The sequence below is a fragment of the Corvus kubaryi genome, unplaced genomic scaffold, assembly GCF_017639235.1.
Source record: "Corvus kubaryi isolate FWS band 111438036 unplaced genomic scaffold, C.kubaryi_AGA036_p1.0 65211, whole genome shotgun sequence".
Classification (NCBI taxonomy): domain Eukaryota; kingdom Metazoa; phylum Chordata; class Aves; order Passeriformes; family Corvidae; genus Corvus; species Corvus kubaryi.
Genome location: NW_024581844.1, coordinates 839 through 19,566, shown reverse-complemented (window position 1 = coordinate 19,566; position 18,728 = coordinate 839). Strand labels below are relative to the sequence as shown.

General features: G+C 47.3%; 1 protein-coding gene across 1 annotated transcript; it reads right to left on the bottom strand.

Moving 5' to 3' along the window:
* Nucleotides 1-6,606: 6,606 nt before the first annotated feature.
* LOC121673124 (protocadherin-15-like) lies at nucleotides 6,607-17,780 on the bottom strand. Its single transcript, XM_042046194.1, has 3 exons — nucleotides 17,402-17,780; nucleotides 16,197-16,421; nucleotides 6,607-7,002 (listed from the first exon to the last, which is right to left on the bottom strand). Exons 1-3 carry the CDS (start codon nucleotides 17,729-17,731, stop codon nucleotides 6,619-6,621), a joined length of 939 nt encoding a protein of 312 aa, XP_041902128.1. The 5' UTR covers nucleotides 17,732-17,780; the 3' UTR covers nucleotides 6,607-6,618.
* Between the last annotated feature and the right edge of the window lie 948 nt (nucleotides 17,781-18,728).

The following is an 18,728-nucleotide window of genomic DNA, read 5'->3' as shown; positions in this document are numbered from 1 at the left end:
CCCTTTCCCAGCTCCCTCAGCCGCTCCTGGGGCTCCAGCCCCTTCCCCAGCTCCGTTCCCTGCCCTGGACACGCTTCAGCTGCTCCAGGGCTCTCTGGCCCAAGGATGTGAGATCCCCCAGCAGTGCTAGCCCAGGGGACGGGCCCTGCCCTGGGCCTGTGGCATCCAATAAATGATGGAGACTCCTTAGCCCTCCCCTTGTTGCTGATACGTTTATGGAAACGTTTTTTAACCTCTTTTATGGCTGTAGCTAGAGAAGTTCTAGCTGAGCTTTGGCCCTTTTCCTTCCACACACTCCTGGAGGGTTTTCTCCCTGGATCTCCTGGATGTTTTCTCCCTGGATCTCCTGGAGGGTTTTCTCTCTGTGAGGTTTCATTTCCAGCAGACACTTGGTAGGTTGAAGTCCCTCATGAGGACCAGGGTTTGCAATGGGAAGACTTCTCCCAGCTACTTGTAGGATGTCTCATCTGCCTCTTCATCCAGGCTGGGGGGTCTACGACAGATTCCCTCTGATCCTCTTTGCACACCAATGTCTGAATAATGATTTTCCAGCACGCCAAACTCTGGATATGCAGAGATTTGGGACATTTTACAAAATTCCAACTGAATTATTTGCTAAATATATTTGGGAGTAGATTCAGAGAAACACTTCTGTCCTAGCAGCAGCAGCATGATTTCATTTTCTGGAAGCCTCTGAGCCTCAAGCTCAGATTAGGCTCTGACCTTTACTTTGTGTTTAAACAGCCAGAACATCATTAGTGGTGAATTGCTGATTTTCACCTGTGTTCAGTGATGTGCTCTGTTGGGATTGGGAATATATTCCATGTCCCATGCCAGCCACGGATTACATGGAAACAGAACATTTCCTTTTGTAAACAGCAATGGAAGCGGCTACAAAAGTGGTGTGAGCTCACTAAATCCTAGCAGCGTTCTGCTGATCCAACAGAAGTCATTTGAGTGTTGCCTCTCGCAGCTCTCCAAGGAATTCCAGCCTGGGCAGGGTTTATGAGGCCATCAGCAGCTTCAATCATCCCAACTGGGCCTGCCAGGCGTGTTCTAGTGGTTAGCAAATTAATAAATGAATGTGTTCAGAGTTAAAAGCACTTCACACGCGCTGAAGAGGGCAAATCCTGGAAAAAGGGAGAAATTTCTGGGATTGCAGCATAGCAGAGTTCATTATCAACTTTCCCCCTGGCACTCCCTGCTTCAGTCATTTTTCTTCAAGGTTATAATTAAGAGCAAATTACCTGCTGAAATCCAGCCTATTTGGGCTCGGAATAATGGCCTTGAACTTGCTTGGAAGACTAAGAGCCCTCATCATCATTAGAGCTGCTCACACCAGGTAATTTGGGACTAAATAAACAAAAATCTCATCAGGTTATTGTTGTTCCTGATGTGATTATCAAGTACACTTTGCTCCTGTCACTTCAGAAAAATGACAAAACTGGGATTTATTTTTTATTTATGGTATGTTGGCACTGATGTGATTAGAAAAAGCTCCGGAGAGATTTCCCAGGGAAATCTATTTAGGAGTGAGTTTTAATTATCTGAAATATTAATCATCTTTCGCCTCTGTTCTAAATTAATTTAGATGCATTATTATGTCTGCAGCAAAGCTTGAATCTAGCTGATAATATTCCCAAATAAAGCACAGAGCAAGGATTGTGCTTGGCAGGAACCACATTCGTTTTCTCCAACCAAAGTTTCCCTGAGATTCAGGACTAACATGAAACTTCAAAAAAAGTTCATCCAGCTGCAATTATTTCTTCCATGGCTGCGTGATCCCATAAGATTCCATCTGCTCTGGGGAAATGCCATCTATTTGTGACACGGGTGACAGCTACGAACATGTCCCCAGTATCGGTGAGGCTGCCCCTGGAAAAGAGGCCTTGGATGAGGCACACGTGCACTGTCCAGATAACTCACAGCAGGAAAATTGTGATGGAATAAAGCCAGGAAGAAAAGGGGAAAGGGAAACACCACAATTGTTGGGGGTTTTCATGTGTGTTTCTGCAAGCAGCTCTGGAGGAAGCCAGGAATTGTTACTTCCACTCTCCAGGAGACCTCTGCTAGGAAGACAGGATGAGACAACTGGGATTGTTCAGCCTGGAGAACAGCAGGCTCCAGGGAGACCTTGGAGCTCCTTCCAGGGCCTAAAGGGGCTCCAGGAGAGCTGGAGAGGGACTTGAGACAAGGGCTGGAGGGCCAGGACACAGGGAATGGCTTCCCAGTGCCAGAGGGCAGGGCTGGATGGGAGATTGGGAAGGAATTGTTCCCTGGCAGGGTGGGCAGGCCCTGGCACAGGGTGCCCAGAGCAGCTGGGGCTGCCCCTGGATCCCTGGCAGTGCCCAAGGCCAGGCTGGACATTGGGGCTTGGAGCAGTCTGGGACAGTGACCTTAAAGATCATCTCATTCCAACCCCTCCCACGGGCAGGGACACCTCCCACAGTTCTCTCTTTTTCAGTTTTATCCCATTTCTGTTCCCACTGGGGGCAGCCAGGCAAAGCCAGCTGGGAATCGTTCTGGGAGCACAAATCCAGCCAAGGCTGTTTGGGTGCCCCTGCTCACCTGTAATTCCAGGGGTGTTTTGGAGGCAGAGCTTCCCTGCACGGGGCTCACCAGTGCTCCTGGTCACAATATCCAATGGCCTAAACCTACCCACTCCAAGGGACTAAAAAACCCCAATAAACAGAGAAGTCCTCAAGCTCCAGCTGGACACCACCTCTGGAAAGGAAGCTCAAGCTGATGTGTGAAGGAGAACTTCCAATTTAAGGGATTGTTCATGTGGACAAAGTGCTCAGCTGCCTCAACAATTCCAGTTGCAACGTGCTTAAAATTGCATTTCATTCTTACAGGATTTTCATTCTTATAGGGTTTACCAGTTATTTAGGAAGACTTGCAGCCATTCCCAAGCTTTTGCTTGGCAGCCATGGCTCTGCTTTATCCCCATTGTTCCCTCTGGCCTGGCTTTGTTGCTTTTTGCTTAATATTTCCTGCTTACACCTGGAATTAGGTAGGAGATCCTCTGGGGAAGGCAGGGCGAGCAACTTCAGCATGCACCTAGTAATTTGAAAAACTATTTATGTATTTATAGAAAATGTTACTACTTAAAAATACAGAAAAATCGACTGTGGATTGTTCCAAACCACCAAAGGACAAAATGTTGATTTACCAGATTTAATGAAAACAAAATTTTCAGGCAAAAATTTCTCAGATTTCAGTGACCAGAAGGGTGTTTCAAGTTTTAAACACATGCAAAAGTAGCTACTAAAACATATTTTACATTCCCAGTCACTGCAAATAAAAACAGAATTAAAACTAGACAAGAAAGGAGCAATGGGTAAGAATTTAAAGCGACATTTACTCAAAACAGCCCTGCAAATCTTGCTGTGGCCTTTAGAGAAATGCCCTGGGTTTTATGTTTTAATTGACATTTCACCAAGGACCTGAAGAATAACTACCAGAGGTCTCTGATGCCTTCAGGCCAAGAGGTTTGGACCACTTTGAAACCCACAGGTCAAAATAAAAACATAACAAAGTATCTCCCAGGAAGTGCTTGACTCTGGTCCAAATTATTTCTGTTTTAACTGGGCAACTCTTAATAGCACTCAGAAATCCGTGGGGTTTTTGCAGCAAAACCCATCCTCTTACCAACAGTTCCATTCTAATGATGGCCTAAGGTTTTAGGCGCCAGTAAAATGAAGAAAATCACACATTTTCACCCTCAGATTTGATCATATGGATACACATTCCTACGTGGAAGATGCACTGAGTTGTACATAACTCAGTGTGTGAAGGATGGATGGGAGGAGCTTTTGTAAATAAAACCGAGAGAAGCTTTCATCTCCATCTCTAATAAATGAAGTCCTGTTGGATTAATCTAAGAGTAAAAACCTGCTCTTGTCCCTTCTGACTGTTCCTGAAAGCACATCATAGCACTTTCACACCTCTATGCTATAAATTCCTAAATAATTTAGGAAATACACATAGAAAATGATGTCCCAGGTGTCTTTCACCCTCTCATGTTTCACCTAAATTAGTATTTGTTTGTTGAAATGGGGAGCCCACCTCCACTGACACCATTCCCACCTCCTCCTTCCCCCAAACCTGCTCTTCTGCTCCTGGAAAAAATTCAGATTTGCCTTATCTGCAGAGAAATCCCACACAGGTGCTGGGCCTTTCCATCTGGATCCTCCCAGCATCCATATTCATTTGACAACGCTGGGATTTGCTGGAAACAATGGTTGTCTCTGAGGAGCTGATTAGGTCTGAAAAGCTTTTATTGCAGATGATGGAAAAACCTGGCTTGGCTTTTGTTCTGGAGATGGGAATTACATACATTCCTTGCAAAATAACAACAGCAAAAATGAAACTTGGAGACTTCAAATTAGTTGGGCTCTTAGAAACAGGCATATTTTAAAGCTACAATTATTTTTTTAATAGATGCATATTTCTTTCCCCGACCTGATAAAATAAATGTATTAGTACCCTGCAAATAAGATTCCAACAGCCCCAAGCCAAACAAGTAAAATACTGATGGTACCTAAGAATGTTCCATCCCTTAAGGCAAGTTTAGAGCAAGTCCCCTCACTGAGCAGAGAAAAGGTTGTGTGCTTTTAAACCCAATTTCCAGCGAATTCGTATCAAATACGTTGTGACACCATTTAATGTCAAAGCCAACTTCAAATAAATAGGAATTTTCCAGTAGCACAGGCTGGCTCGGGCAGAAAAAGAAACAAAGCCATTTATGCCTGCTAGTTTTTACTTTTAAAATAAAAAAAGATGAGGGGCAAAACTACCAGGCATTATTTTAAGATAAAAACCCTCTTTCAAAACCTCCTTTAACAGCTTTCCTCCATAGCTGGCTGACTTTTATGGCCCTTGCATTTATTAGAGGCTTCAGGGTAACTTCATTTTGAAATCTTCATCAAAATCAACAAGTGTTCATGTGATAGTGACAAAAGTGTTACAAAATGTTCAGTACGGTTTGGGGTTGTTAAATGAAAAATGAAACAGGTTTGCACTGGAAATGCTGATTGCACAGGGCTAAGGATTCTAATGGTAATTCATCAGAACTATTTTGTTTCCCCTCAGTGATATCTCAGTCTTCAAAACTTAGACACAGAGATAATAAAATGGAGCTTTTATCTGAATGGGCAGAGAGAGCCCAAAATATCTCATTGTAAGGCAACAACATTTATTTAATGTTAAATAAACACTGCCCAAACCCCAATAACACCACATTAACTAAGCCACACCTGATTTGTGCCCAAGCACTTCCATCAGCTTTTAATGTGCATGGCACATTCCCCCTGAACTCTTCTCCCTGAGGATTATTCGCCTTCTTATGCCAAATACTGGCAATTAAAAATTAAACCTGGCTGGCAGAACAGCTCTGGCTTTTCCTGTCCTCAGAGGATCATCTGGTCACTGATGTTCATCAAGCTCTGATGACAAAAATTGACATCCAACCTCAGAACAGGGAAGGAGTCAGAGGTGTGTGCCCAGTTCTGTCCCTTGAGGGCTTCACCAGGGAGCAGCAACAAAAAACAGGGGCAAAGATAAACTTTATCCCCAAACCGAGTGCCCTGGGTTCAAACATTGCCCGTGGAATGTGCAGCTGGTGAGCTCTGCAGTGCCACATGAATCTGGGATGGCTCAGCTGGGCAGTGCACGGTGACTGTGACATCAAACAGTGACAACCTCACAAAATTGTGGTTTCTTTCCTCTTGAACTGCCCCACAGACAGGCATGGCTCCCCTTCCTGCCTATTCCTCTCGTTGTGTGAAACTGGATAAAGGCTTTCCATTGGTAAATATCCAAGCTGGGGGCGTGTGTCGATCTGCTGGAAGGTAGGAGGGCTCTGCAGAGAGACCTGGAACGGTTGGATGGATGGGCAGAGTCCAACAGGATGAAGTTTAACAAGTCCAAGCGCCGAGTCCTGCACTTTGGCCACAACAACCCCTGCAGTGCTACAGGCTGGGGACAGAGTGGCTGGACAGTGGCCAGGCAGAAAAGGACCTGGGGGTGCTGGTCGACAGCCGACTGAACATGAGCCAGCAGTGTGCCCAGGTGGCCCAGAAGGCCAACGGCACCTGGCCTGGATCAGGAACAGCGTGGCCAGCAGGACCAGGGAAGTCACTCTTCCCCTGTACTCAGCACTGGTGAGGCCACACCTCGAGTGCTGTGTCCATTTCTGGGCCCCTCAGCTCAGGAAGGATGTGGAGATGCCTGAATGCATCCAGAGGAGGGCAAGAGGGCTGGTGAAGGGCGTGGAACACAAGTCCTGTGAGGAGCAACTGAGGGAGCTGGGGTTGTTTAGCCTGGAGAAAAGGAGGCTCAGGGGAGACCTTGTCACTCTCTACAACTGCCTGAAAGGAGGTTGTAGCCAGGTGGGGGTCGGGCTCTTTCTCCAGGCAGCAACTGACAGAACGAGAGGACACAGCCTAAGCTGTGCCAGGGGAAGTTTAGGTTGGATGTCAGGGAAAGGTTTTTTACTGAAAGAGTGATAAAGTTCTGGAATCGTCTGCCTGGGGAGGTGGTGGAGTCACCGTCCCTGGATGTGTCTAAAAAAAGACTGGATGTGGCACTTGGTGCCATGGTTTAGTTGAGGTGGTGTTAGGGCATGGGCATGGGTGTTAGGGCATGCACAGGGTTGGACTCGGTGATCTTGGAGGTCTCTTCCAACCTGGTGATTCTGGGATTCTGTGTGAAGTGCAGCCTCTGCCCTGAACAGCAAAGGCCGGGCTGACATGAAACAAACGTAGGAGTCACTCCTCTGTGAAGCTCCTCATAGTTTGAGCTGATGAGAGAGCAGGGGCACTTTGGAGGGTTCAAGTTTCCTCTCTCCTGGGTGTGAAACATGAACAGAAGCTTTTTCCTTACCGGGGGATCCTGATCCTCAGCTGAGACCGTGGTGATAAGGGTGCCCTTGACTGCATTAGGAGCAACCATTCCCCTGTAGAGCTTCTGGCTGAACACCGGTGAGTAATCGTTCATATCCTGCAAAAAACAGAATCCAGAGTTTAGTCCTGGAGTTCCAACAAAATTCCACATGCATTCACAAATGTTTTTGTTGAATCTCTCTCCCTGCATGGGGATTGCCATTCCCAGGCTCTCCCGATTCCATTCCCCCTGCACAAAATAAGGGGGGAAGGTGCCAAAGAGTCACAAAAAAATGGATGTGGGACTGCTCATCTGAGTTCTGCAGGAAAACACAGCTCCACCACAGAACAGAGCAGAGGATTGCATACCACCTGCTCCTGTGGCAGCAGGCTCGGCTCATTTTCCAAAAGGAAGGAGTTGCTCTGGCTCGATGGTGTTTGTCACCTCTAATATCCAACAAATTAAGGGGAAACAAAATGTCCTTTGTAGGATAAAAGGGCATTTACACAAATTCTTGTGCCTGAGGTAGGCAAGGATACATAAATCAATGGATATATATGTATATACACCTAAATATATCTCAAATATTTTGCAGGGTCATCCAGAGTTGCTTCTGTTTGGGTGGAGATTAAAAACAAACTCTGTTTTGTCGCTTTTTCCAACTCAAGTTTATTCTTCTCTAGGAAGTCTTTAGGTTTGTGGTAACATTCAAATCACACGAGTCCATCACTCATTTCATGCTGTGTGTTATTAACTGGGAGGTGTCACTTGGTCCAGCAGAAGGTGTCCCTGCCCACGGCAGAGGTGGGAGGGGATGGGTTTTAATGTCCTTTCTAACATCAACAATGCCACGATTCTGTGGAAATCTGTAGGCAGACATTCAAATCCCAGGAGTGTTTTTCCCAGAGCAGTGAAGGAGGAGGAAGATGGGATTTAACACTCAGGCTTTAAATATTTACATTCTTAGCGGGGCACAAGCGTGAAATGTCCGTTGGTGTCCCCACAAACCAAAAACCCATGGAGGTCCCCATGTACGGTGACATTCCCAAGGCCGTTTTACGCCGGGAATGCTGCACTGCACGGATTTTTCTCCTGCTCTAGCTCTGTTTGGCCTGTCCCCACCTGGCTGGGAGCACCTGGGTGAGAATCAGTGCATTTCAGCGAGTGACTGCCTTAATGAGTTCTAAATTACATATTGATTTCCTCCTTAATGCCTTCCCTCCCCTCCTGCTTTGTTTCTCCTCTTTGGCATTCCCAGATGACAGTCTTGCTTCCCAACATTTTTGTTCAGCATTTTCATACTCCTTACAGACACAGCAGCGTTTGTTTCCTACCAATCTTTTCCCTGAATAACAACCCTGTGTTGGGTCCTGTTGGGAATGAGCTGTGTCCTGCTCAGAGAATAAGGAATGTGCTGGGGAAATGGGATCATGCGCATGCCGAGGGTGACAGCTGAGTTAACGAGCTGGCATCAAGAAATCTCTTCCTATGTCTTAATTTGCTTTTGGAGGTGCAAACAAGGATTCTCAAGACCACTCAAATGAAACCATCTCTCCCAAACTGTGCTTTTCTCTGTGCTTGATCCTAGATCTTTGCACAAGGGAGGGATCCTGTAGTGTTTTTGTGCTACCCCATGGGACCAAGGAGGAACAAAACCAACAAAAAGTGGTAGATAAAGAGTATCTGTGGTAGGGAGACAGCTTTGGGGGTGTTAAGCTTTGCCTTTTGCTCAGTTTTGTAAATGAATCTGTATAAAAATAAAACAAATCTGCAGCAAGATAAGCAGTGACAAAGGGTTGCTTTGTCTCTAAATGCATGGCCGTTATTACCTTACTGTCAAAATAGGCAGCCCAGGTATTTGAAAGTGAGAAATATGGAGAATCCATCACCCAGTTTTCCCATTTCCAGATTTTGGAGCGTGTCTGATCATTAACAGGAGCCTGGATTTGAGTTAATGGCAGCCTGGATTTATGTGGCTGGAGCAATGAACTGGGGAAGGTTTTAAGAGGCTGCAGCTTGGCCCCACTTGTGGGATTATGCCTCAGATGTAAAAGGTGATTTCATGACTTCTGACAACCACTCTGGGGGAGGTTTACTGCCCCATTCCCAAACCTGTGCTTGGGGATTGTCCCCGTGTGCTGCATCCACTTCTGTGCAAGGGTTAGAGGTGTTTTAAGAAGCCATCAGATGTAATCTTCAATTATTTACCCGTTTACAAGCAAAACATGCCTGGAGCTTCGGTCTCTGCTCAGAACAAAGCCCAGGACTTGCTCCAAATATTTGTTGTCCAAAGTCTCTCTGTGCTGAAAACCTGAAAACTCCATCTCTGCATCTGTCCAGCATTAAGTTCTCTTTGATAGCAACGACTGGATTGAGGACCTTGGAGAGAGATTGTTTGCAAGGGCCTGGAGGGACAGGACAAGGGGAATGACTTCCCAGTGCCAGAGGGCAGGGATGGATGGGATATTGGGAAGGAATTGTTCCCTGGCAGGGTGGGCAGGCCCTGGCACAGGGTGCCCAGAGCAGCTGGGGCTGCCCCTGGATCCCTGGCAGTGCCCAAGGCCAGGCTGGACATTGGGGCTTGGAGCAGCCTGGGACAGTGGGAGGTGTCCCTGCCCATGGCAGGGGTGGCCACTGGATGGGCTTTGGGGTCCCTCCCAACCCAAACCATTCCCTGTCTTATCCTGTGACTGTGGGGGCACAGTTTTTGGGGCTGGAACGGAGCAGATCATGCCCAGGACCTCTTGAGCCATTCCCTGAACATACAATGGCCTTTCTCTCTCTGCTCCAACAAAACCAGCTCCAGGCTTTATTCCACCCTGAGGGCTGCTGCTTTGTGCCCAAAAAGCAGCAGTTTCTTTTTGTGACTGTGCTGGTACCAAGGTTTCTACTCAACTCTGTCTAAGTGGAAATCAATATTCCCTTGCTATGAAACCCATGTCTGAGCTATAAACACATATCAGGCCTTTACAGCCCCTTTGCAGGCTGCTGCTTTTTTTGACAAGTGCAGTAAACAGGAGAAAAAAAAGTATTCTTAAAGTGATTTCTTCTATCCATCCCACAAAGGGAGAGAGGGAAGAGGTTCCCTTCAGAGCACAGCATGGAAATTGCCCAAACTTCCCACTCTTCTCTCACAACTCCAGTTCTGGATCTGTAATTTTCTGCTGTCGTTTTGTTTTGAACCTCTGCCACTTCAGTCTGTGTGCACATTCCCAGAGCTGGTGGCTCTGGGAATGCTGCCTCCAAGTGTTTAATAATTCCCTGCAGTTTGGAGACTTACAGGGGCACATTTAACACTCCTATAATTGTGCAACTCCTTTCTAGGGAAAGCAAAGGGGTGGTTTGGTACCACTGTACTTGAAAATTCCGATTCCTCTGGTGCATTCTTCAACCACAGAAAGTTCTCACTCAACATCTGATTCCAAAAACAAAAATCCAAGATATTTTATGACTAAAAACCTGAATAGAAACTCCATAAGGCTACAAGATATCACAGCCCTAAGGACATCCATTGCCCTTAAAAACCTGGAGCAGCCTCCCCCAGACCCCAACACCTGCTCTGGGCCCAGGAGCCCATTTTAGTCCTGCTCCAGGGATGCCAAAGGATGCATTTTATAGATGATAGTCTAAAAAATACATTTTAAAGTTCTTCAGATCCCTGGATGTGAAGTAAAAGAGAGTGGAAACAACTGAAAATTTGGGCTGTGACTTCCGATTTCGCTCATAGGAGAGTTTAGTTTTCTGCATGAAAATCAATGTTACTCAACTCTAATTCCTTTATGGGAAGATTGTCTTTGCCCCTTCCCTTAAATGCCATGAGGCCCTGGCACAGGCTGCCCAGAGAAGATGGAAATGACCCCTCTTGGGAGTGTCCAGGTTGGACGGGGCTTGGAGCAGCCTGGGATAGTGGAAGGTGTCCCTGCCCATGGCAGGGGGAGGCACTCAATGAGTTTTTAGGTTTCTTCCAGCCCAAACCAGTCTGGGATCCCATGAAATACCTGATTTCACCAGATACTGGAGTATCAAGAACTTCAAGTCCCCTCCCATCCTTACATGTTCTCTTGACCTCTCATAATTAACACACCTTAATAACACCAGGTTCAAACCCCTTGTGATGATTCTGTCATGATAATATGGCCAAAAGTATGAAATGGCCCCTTGAATTTTGTCTGTGAGTGGCTGCAGAGCTGCTCTGTCTGCAGCTGCACAGAATAGGGCCTTGCTCACACGGCTCTACTGCACCTCTTTCCCCTTTAGTGCCCAGCAGTCCCTAAAGTAGCTCATCCCATAAATTAAGGGATAATATTCATGATGGAATACACGAGGCAATAAATGACTGGCAGATGATTGAACTGATCAGCTGAGATGGAAGGAAAGAAATAAATCTGTTTACCAGCACTGTAGCCCAACCCCAGGCCTGTTATTCCATTAATGCCACCAGAAATGAGATATATTTTGGAGGCAATTCAGCTGATTTTTTTTTCAACCTTCCTGTAAGTTTTGTGATGCTGCTCTGCTCTTTAAATGGGAAAAGATGTTCCTTGTGTGACTCTTCCTGCTGCCCGCAGGATCCCATTGGCCTCCTTGGCCCCAGGACACTCTGCAGGCTCAGGGACAGCTCAGTGTCCCCCAGGACCCCCAGGACACTCTGCAGGCTCAGGGACAGCTCGGTGTCCCCCAGGACCCCCAGGACACTCTGCAGGCTCAGGGACAGCTCGGTGTCCCCCAGGACCCCCAGGACACTCTGCAGGCTCAGGGACAGCTCGGTGTCCCCCCACCTGTGCGGGTGCCTGGGGCTGTTCCTCCCCAGTCACTGATGAACCATTTAAACAATCCTGGGCCCAGTACTGAGCCCTGGGGACACCCCCAGTGACCGCCTCCACCTCACCCTGTGCCACCGGTCACAAGCCTTGGGATCAGCCATTTCTCAGTCACCTCACTGCCCCCTCATCCTCATTTTTTGGCATTGTTAGAACTAAAACCCTCTGTTTTTATTTATTCTTGTTGCTCTCTCACTTGAAATCCTTCACCTGAGAAAAAGGCTTCGTTCCACGACACAATGTCCTTGAAAAATTCCAAACTAAAGCAATCCAACACAGAAAGAGGAGAAAAAGCACTTCTACAAACAAGAAAGAGACAAAATAATACAAAAATAATGCTGGTAACAAGAAGAGGAGGACACAGCACAAAATCTGCAGAGGCCTTACAGGCCCCATGATACAGAGATTCTCGTATTTGTGTTTAGGAACGCAATACTCCAGAGCAACTGCTCCTGTTAACAAACCCTATTGCCACAGTACTTGCTTCCAAATGCTAAATCCTAATAATTTGAACTGCAAGGAATTTGCATTTCCCAGTACTGGGAATCATCTGGATTGCGAGGGGATGTGTGTGGGTACAGCAAGAGGCAAAACAAACTCAGCCCTCCCTGACACCCTGTGGCTTCTTGCAGCTTCAGGGGGAAAGTTATGAAAGCACTCAGAGGAATCGGAGAACGGGGAAATGAGAAAAATCTTGGTCTGTCTGAGGTGGTGGGAAGAAATCAGTGTCACTTAGACAATTCCTCCTTGGAAATACTTGAATGGACGCAACGATTATCATTCTGTGACTCCCTGGGAGGGGCTGGAGTCAGGTGGGGATCGGGTTCTTCTCCCAGGGAACAATGACAGGACAGAAGGAAACAGCCTCAAGCTGTGCCAGGGGAGGTTCAGGTCAGGTATTAGGAAAGATTTCTTCACCCAAAGGGTGGCCAGGCATCAGAAGGAGCTTGCCCAGGGCAGAGGTGGGGTCACAATCCCTGGAAGTGCTCAGAAGAAGTGTGGATGTGGCACTTGGGGGGACACAGTTTAGTGGTGCGGGGTTAATGGTTTCACTCAGTGATCTCAGAGGTCATTTTCAATGAAATGATTCCATGAATTCATTGATTCACCTTTGGCTTTCTCTGCCAGAGGAGTCCTGGGCCATCCTCACAGTGCAAGGAGCCTTTTGGCTGCAGCAGAGGCCAGCAATGTGTCTCACACTGACATGAGGGTACAGATGAAGTTATTCCTCCTGCAGTGAGTGCCCTGCTCTGCAATCTGTGCCTCGAGCCAGTTCAGGGCAGGTTAATACAAACTATTTGTAACTTGTCATGCCAAGGGCTGCGAGTGCAGAGAACAGCCCAGTGAGCATCCCCCTCCTGCAGCCGCAGGGAGCAGGGGGCTCTGGGTGTGCTCCCTCCTTGGATATCGCACCAATGATGGACGACACCATCAGACACCCATAGCTGCTTAACAGAATTCCATTACCCAGGAAAAATTACAGTGCTTGGGGTGAAGAGCTGCGCTGGGAGAAATGACAAATGTGAGCAGAGCAGAGGGAGCCCCGGAGGACTGGAGACCTCGTAATAACACAAATAAAAGTTCTGAGGGTTGGAGGGGCTGGACCTGTGGTGGTGACATGAGCTTGGCCCCACTGCTGCCTCTGCTTCCCTCCAGTTCAATTTTGTGTTCTTGAAGACTGCTGTTCCATTGGGGACTGTGGTGTATCTCCAGTTGGTTTAGTTCCTCTCTGGGCTCTCAAACCCTGTATTAAAGTAATTACTCAGAGCCCAGCCTCTGAATAAAGTGAAAGCAAGCAACTACTCAGAGGAAACACATCTAGTTCCTGCAGCAGAAGATGCTGAGCGGGAGGGAAAGGGTGGCCTGTTCTTGTTCTCACTTGGTTTCAAGTCCCTGCACCCTTCTCCTGCTGCTCTGACTGAGGGATCAGCTTTCCGAGCTGTCCTGTGGGTGCTTCCCATCCCAAACAGGGACAGCACAAGGTTCTGCCTTCAACCTCTCCACCCTCTCTCCCCACCGATGTGAATTTTGTACCTGGGACATTCACCTTTAAGCTCAAATGAAACCATCCAGACACCTGTTGTGATCAACGTACAAAATATCTGCCACCTGACATAAAAGCTGCTAATGACATCTGCCCAGCAAATTGGGATAACAAACCTGTTTTTTCCACAATCCTTCTCCGTTCTCCCAACTGCCACTCCAAATTCCCCTGTCCTACCTCTCACTCCAGGCTGGAACCCAAGCACCATCTTGATCTCAGCACATAAACAATACTTAATTACGTCCCCTGACCTGTTGCAAAACTCGGCCTGTCACTGAGTATGAAAACACTCAGCTTAAATTGGATTTATTTTCTTTCTCACTTAAAACATCCCTCCCTTGTCCTCCCTCCCAGGCCCTGTTCTGTCCCCAGCCAAACCCCTTTTACTCCAAAATTGTTACTTCTGGCTCCAGCCTGGTGTTCCAGCCTCTCCACAGCATCATCATGCTCCCATTTTGTTGCTCATGTGTGGCAACTGTTTCTAGGAGAGCAAGAACTGATTTTTTGATCCTATTAATCCCCTCCTTAAATCCCCTATTCCCACAGCATCTCCCTTGAGAGCGCACATGCTGCTGGTACACTGAGGCCACCGAGTTGATTTGTATTTTTCCCTGCACCCTGTCATTAATTAATACAATCAACCACACAATTGATGCCTTTTCCTGGTCTTAAAATCAGGAGTCATACACGGTTAGAAGGGGAAAAGGGATTTTCCCTTGGTATTTATTTTAAGGTTCCTCGGGTGCACGCGTCCAGGTCAAATGCACCGAAATGCACCCCACAAAAAATGCACCCCCCAAAAGATCGAGTATAACATTATAGGTGTTACTAATTAGCAGATCTATCAAAGATTCCCCAATGAGAGGCTCAAGTGCTCAAGTGAGCCCCCCTCCCCAAGGAGCCTTCTCCTGGATGGTTCTATCTTGGTTTACAGAATGTGTTCTGGAGAGGACCTTGGGGGCTGAGGCACACTGATCCCTAGCTATGAAGCTTCTAAAATGTTGAGTCTCTTAGCCTGACAAACAAATCCAAGAATGCAGGCAAAAAGCACTAAGAATACAGACGTTGTAAAAAGGTATAACAGGCGTATAAAAGAAAAGGCAAAAAGTCTTCATGGCATCACAATCACACAGACAACAGCTGTTCTCTGAACACAATCCTACCTGAAAACTTTTTAAAAATCCCACCAAAGGGTTTAAACCCTTAAATAAACCAACCCAAACCATTCTTCCAAAAATTCAGTGTGCTGGGAAAAGGTTTTTTTTAGGAACAAAACCCCAGGTTTGAGCGACTTGCTCCATAAAAGTCCAACAGAAGAGGCTCAGGGAATGATGGAAAAGATTTTTTTGTGAATGATGTGGAATGTGCAGGGGAAAAGCACAGATTATTGGGGAACAGGTGACCTGCACCTCACACTGAGACATTCTGCAGACAGAGAGACACTATAGAAACCTTCTGGCATTGTCACCAGAGCTAACAAAGGGAGACATTTACTGCCCTAAAAGAATTCTAAGCTCAGTAGAGACTGACAAAGAGAATTACCCAAAACCATGTGGCAATTCCAGCACCTGCAGATAGAGAACAGGCCGAACCCCAGACTGCCAAATACTTTTCACAGCCACACATTTAAACTGAACGTTTGTGAGCTGTGCTTTTGGTCCTACTACAGCTTTTGCTCCTTCGCTAAAATCTGAGTAATTAAAGCCTCTTCTTTCCCACAGCTCACAGAATTCAAGCAACTGCTCAGAAGGACTGAATGACTGACAGAGCTGCACCTTTGGGAATGCCAGGGGTAGGACTGAGGCATCTGAGCTGTCCTCTGCTCTTGGACACAGCCAGATGGAGATGGGGAAGCGCTGCTGTTCCAGCTACAAACACTTTTCATTTCTGAATCGTTCCCAAACAGAGACCAGCAGCCCCATGCTGCTGGGGAGGCACCTGAAACGCTGAGGTGAGGCTGGAACTCACTGCAGTTCATGGTGCAAGACACTAAACCAGGCTGTTCCTTTGCAGATCTGATTTTCCAGCAGCAGGATCTGGAATCCAGGATGTGCTGTGCCACACCAGCACTCAATACACCCCCCCAGTGGATCTTAAAATTACAATTTGGGGGCTGAAACGTGATTGTGTCACTTTTGCAAACAAGTCCGTGAGGGGTTTATTTCAGCCTTTCAGGGATTCTAAAGGACAAAATGTTTGCATTTGTGTCAGGTGTTCCTGGATTTCATGAATCCAGGATTTAACTACGTGATTGCATGTGGCAAAATAATTACAGCTGTTATAAAGTGTGTGTTTAACTGGAAGAGCTGCTCACAGAATAAGGCTCACACAAGTGAGAAGCAGGAGAGCAGAGAGTCCTGGTGTTTCCTCGGGACACCTGCATGGTGATGGAATATCCTGGAATGACTGGGAAAGGATGCTGCTGGCTCAGGAGTGCCCCCTCTTACCTTGACTCTGACGGTGATGGTGGCCAGCCCAGGAGGCATCGTGCCCTTGCTGTCGAAGGCTTCCACGAGGAAGGTGAAGGTTGCTTCTGCATCAGAGAAGGATTCATAATCCAAGGATTTCCGGAGCGATAGCTCTCCTGTGTGCTTGTTCAGGGCAAAATACTGCCGGGCTTCCTCGGTGCGGATCCGATAGTTCACGTCAGCACCCAGGTCCACATCCTTGGCCTGCAGGGAACAGAGGGACATCAAACAGAGTCCATTCTCACCAAATATCCCTCTGAGATTTAAAGGGCAAACTGCTGCAAACGTCGTGAGTTTATGTGTGTTGTTGTAATTGTATTCAACGTACACACACCCAAGGAATGAAACCCGCTGAAGGATCAAGCCACGGGAAATGAGCACAGTATTCTGGGAAAGTGGCACTGGAAGCTGAGTCTGGTCTTAATTCTCCTCCCTGGGCACCTGCTATTGGTCACTGCCAGGGAGAGGATCATGGAATTCCACAATGGTTTGGGTTGGAAGGGATGTTTAAGGCCAGCTTGTTTCCCCCCTCCCATGGGCAGGGACACCTCCCACTGTCCCAGGCTGCTCCAAGCCCCAATGTCCAGCCTGGCCTTGGACACTGCCAGGGATCCAGGGGCAGCCACAGCTTCTCTGGGCACCCTGTGCCAGGGCCTCCCATCCTCACAGGGAGCAACTTCTGCCTGACACCTGATTTAAATCTCTCCTCTTTTAGCTTGAAACTCTTCCCCTTGGCCTATCGCTATCTGCCTGTGCAGACAGTGACAGTGTAGGTTTTGCTGTTTCATTGGTTGCTTTTATTAATTGCTATTATTTCCTAACTAACCTTATCTTCAAAGGTTATTTTTATTACCCGGCTAAAGGTCATGCATTTTTCAGTCTGCTCAGTGTCACAGAATCACAGAATCACAGACTGGTTTGGGTTGGAAGGAGCATCAAAGTCCATCTCATTCCACCCCCTGCCATGGGCAGGGACACCTTCCACTATCCCAGGCTGCCCCAAGCCCCAATGTCCAACCTGGCCTTGGACACTGCCAGGGATCCAGGGGCAGCCCCAGCTGCTCTTGGCAAAAAACTTCCCCCCATGCTCCAGTTCACAATCTTTTATGTCAGTCTCACTGCCAAGTTAAATAAGAAATTGCAGAATAAGCACTCCCCACCTTCACTCCCTGCTACTTCCTTACCTCCAGCTGCAGGAAGACAGTGCCTGGTGGGAGATTTTCTGGCACGCAGACGGTGTAGGAAGCGTTGGTGAACACGGGGCTGTTGTCGTCAATATCCAGCACCTTGATGGCCAAGGTGAGCGTGGAGCGCCGGGGGTCCACGGCTCCGTCCGTCGCCTCCACGATGAGCTCGTAGTAATCCCTCACCTCCCTGTTCAGCTTCACTGCTGTGTAAATGCTGCCGTTGGAGGTGATCCGGAAAAGGTTCTTGAAGTTTGCCAGACTGTAATGGACTTGCCCATTAACCCCAGCATCTGCATCTGTAGCCTGGAGAGACAGCAGGAAAACCATGGATTAATGCGCAAATTCCAAACCTCCGAGGGAGACGCCCACAGGAGAGAAACCAGGTGAGGCAGGGAAGGATTCTGCCAAATCTGTGGTGCCCAGGAGGGCTTGTCTGGGGCAGCCTGCCTCCCTCTGAGCTTTGACTGAAGATAAAACATCCCACAGAAACAGATGGCTCAATTGCCAGTGACAGGAGCCAGGCTAACTGCATCCTAGATGGATTTCTCCACAAGAAAAGGCACATTTAGCTGCTCAGCCTTGGACAGCTTTTGACAAAACAAGAGGTCATAGCCTGAAATTGTCCCAGGGAGGCTCAGCTTGGACAGCAGCAGGAATTTCTGCATGGAATGGGTGCCCAGGGAGCTTTGGAGTGCCCATGCCTGGAGGTGTCCAAGGAAGGGCTGGAGGTGGCACTCAGTGCTCTGGTGGGGATCAAGCACAGGTTGGACTCAATCCTCAAAGGTTTTCGAACCTAAATGATTCTGGGATTCTATCCTACGATTCTCTGAACTTCAACAGAAGATGAGCCTGATGCTTGTGAAGCCAAGCCCGCAGAGAATTCTAATGCTGAAGGATCTTCAGCATTGGGCAGTGTCTGAGAGGAATTTTTATTTAACACTGATTTAGTGTTTCAGTGCTGCCCAAATCCTTACGGAATACAAATTTAGATGAAGGATGGATGCAGACAGACAGAAGGGACACATCAGTTAGAAAGCTCCTTTCCACTTAACACATTTGTCACACTCAGTGATACTTTCATCACTGCTCTCTGAAGAACTACTTAAATTTTTGGTTTGTTCATCCTGTTCTTCAAACCCAAATGTTATCCCACTTCATCGTTATTCTTCTCTGCTCAGAACAGGCTGATGATTGCCACCGAAAATCTTCAGCTGGGATCTTTGTTCTCACACACTGAACCAGCCTCAGATTTCAGTGTCAGCCAAATAATTCTTGTTATCACATAATTATAGGGATGGGCAAAATGAATAGGTTTTCATAGAGC

What these genes read in the sequence shown, in the direction of transcription:
- LOC121673124 (XM_042046194.1), bottom strand. Translation starts at nt 17,731, where the DNA reads ATGGTTTTCCTGCTGTCTCTCCAGGCTACAGATGCAGATGCTGGGGTT. An exon ending in CTGTCTTCCTGCAGCTGGAG is followed by an intron (nt 16,422 to 17,401) that starts GTAAGGAAGTAG and finishes TGTTCCCTGCAG; the next exon opens with GCCAAGGATGTGGACCTGGG. An exon ending in CCATCACCGTCAGAGTCAAG is followed by an intron (nt 7,003 to 16,196) that starts GTAAGAGGGGGC and finishes TGTTTTTTGCAG; the next exon opens with GATATGAACGATTACTCACC.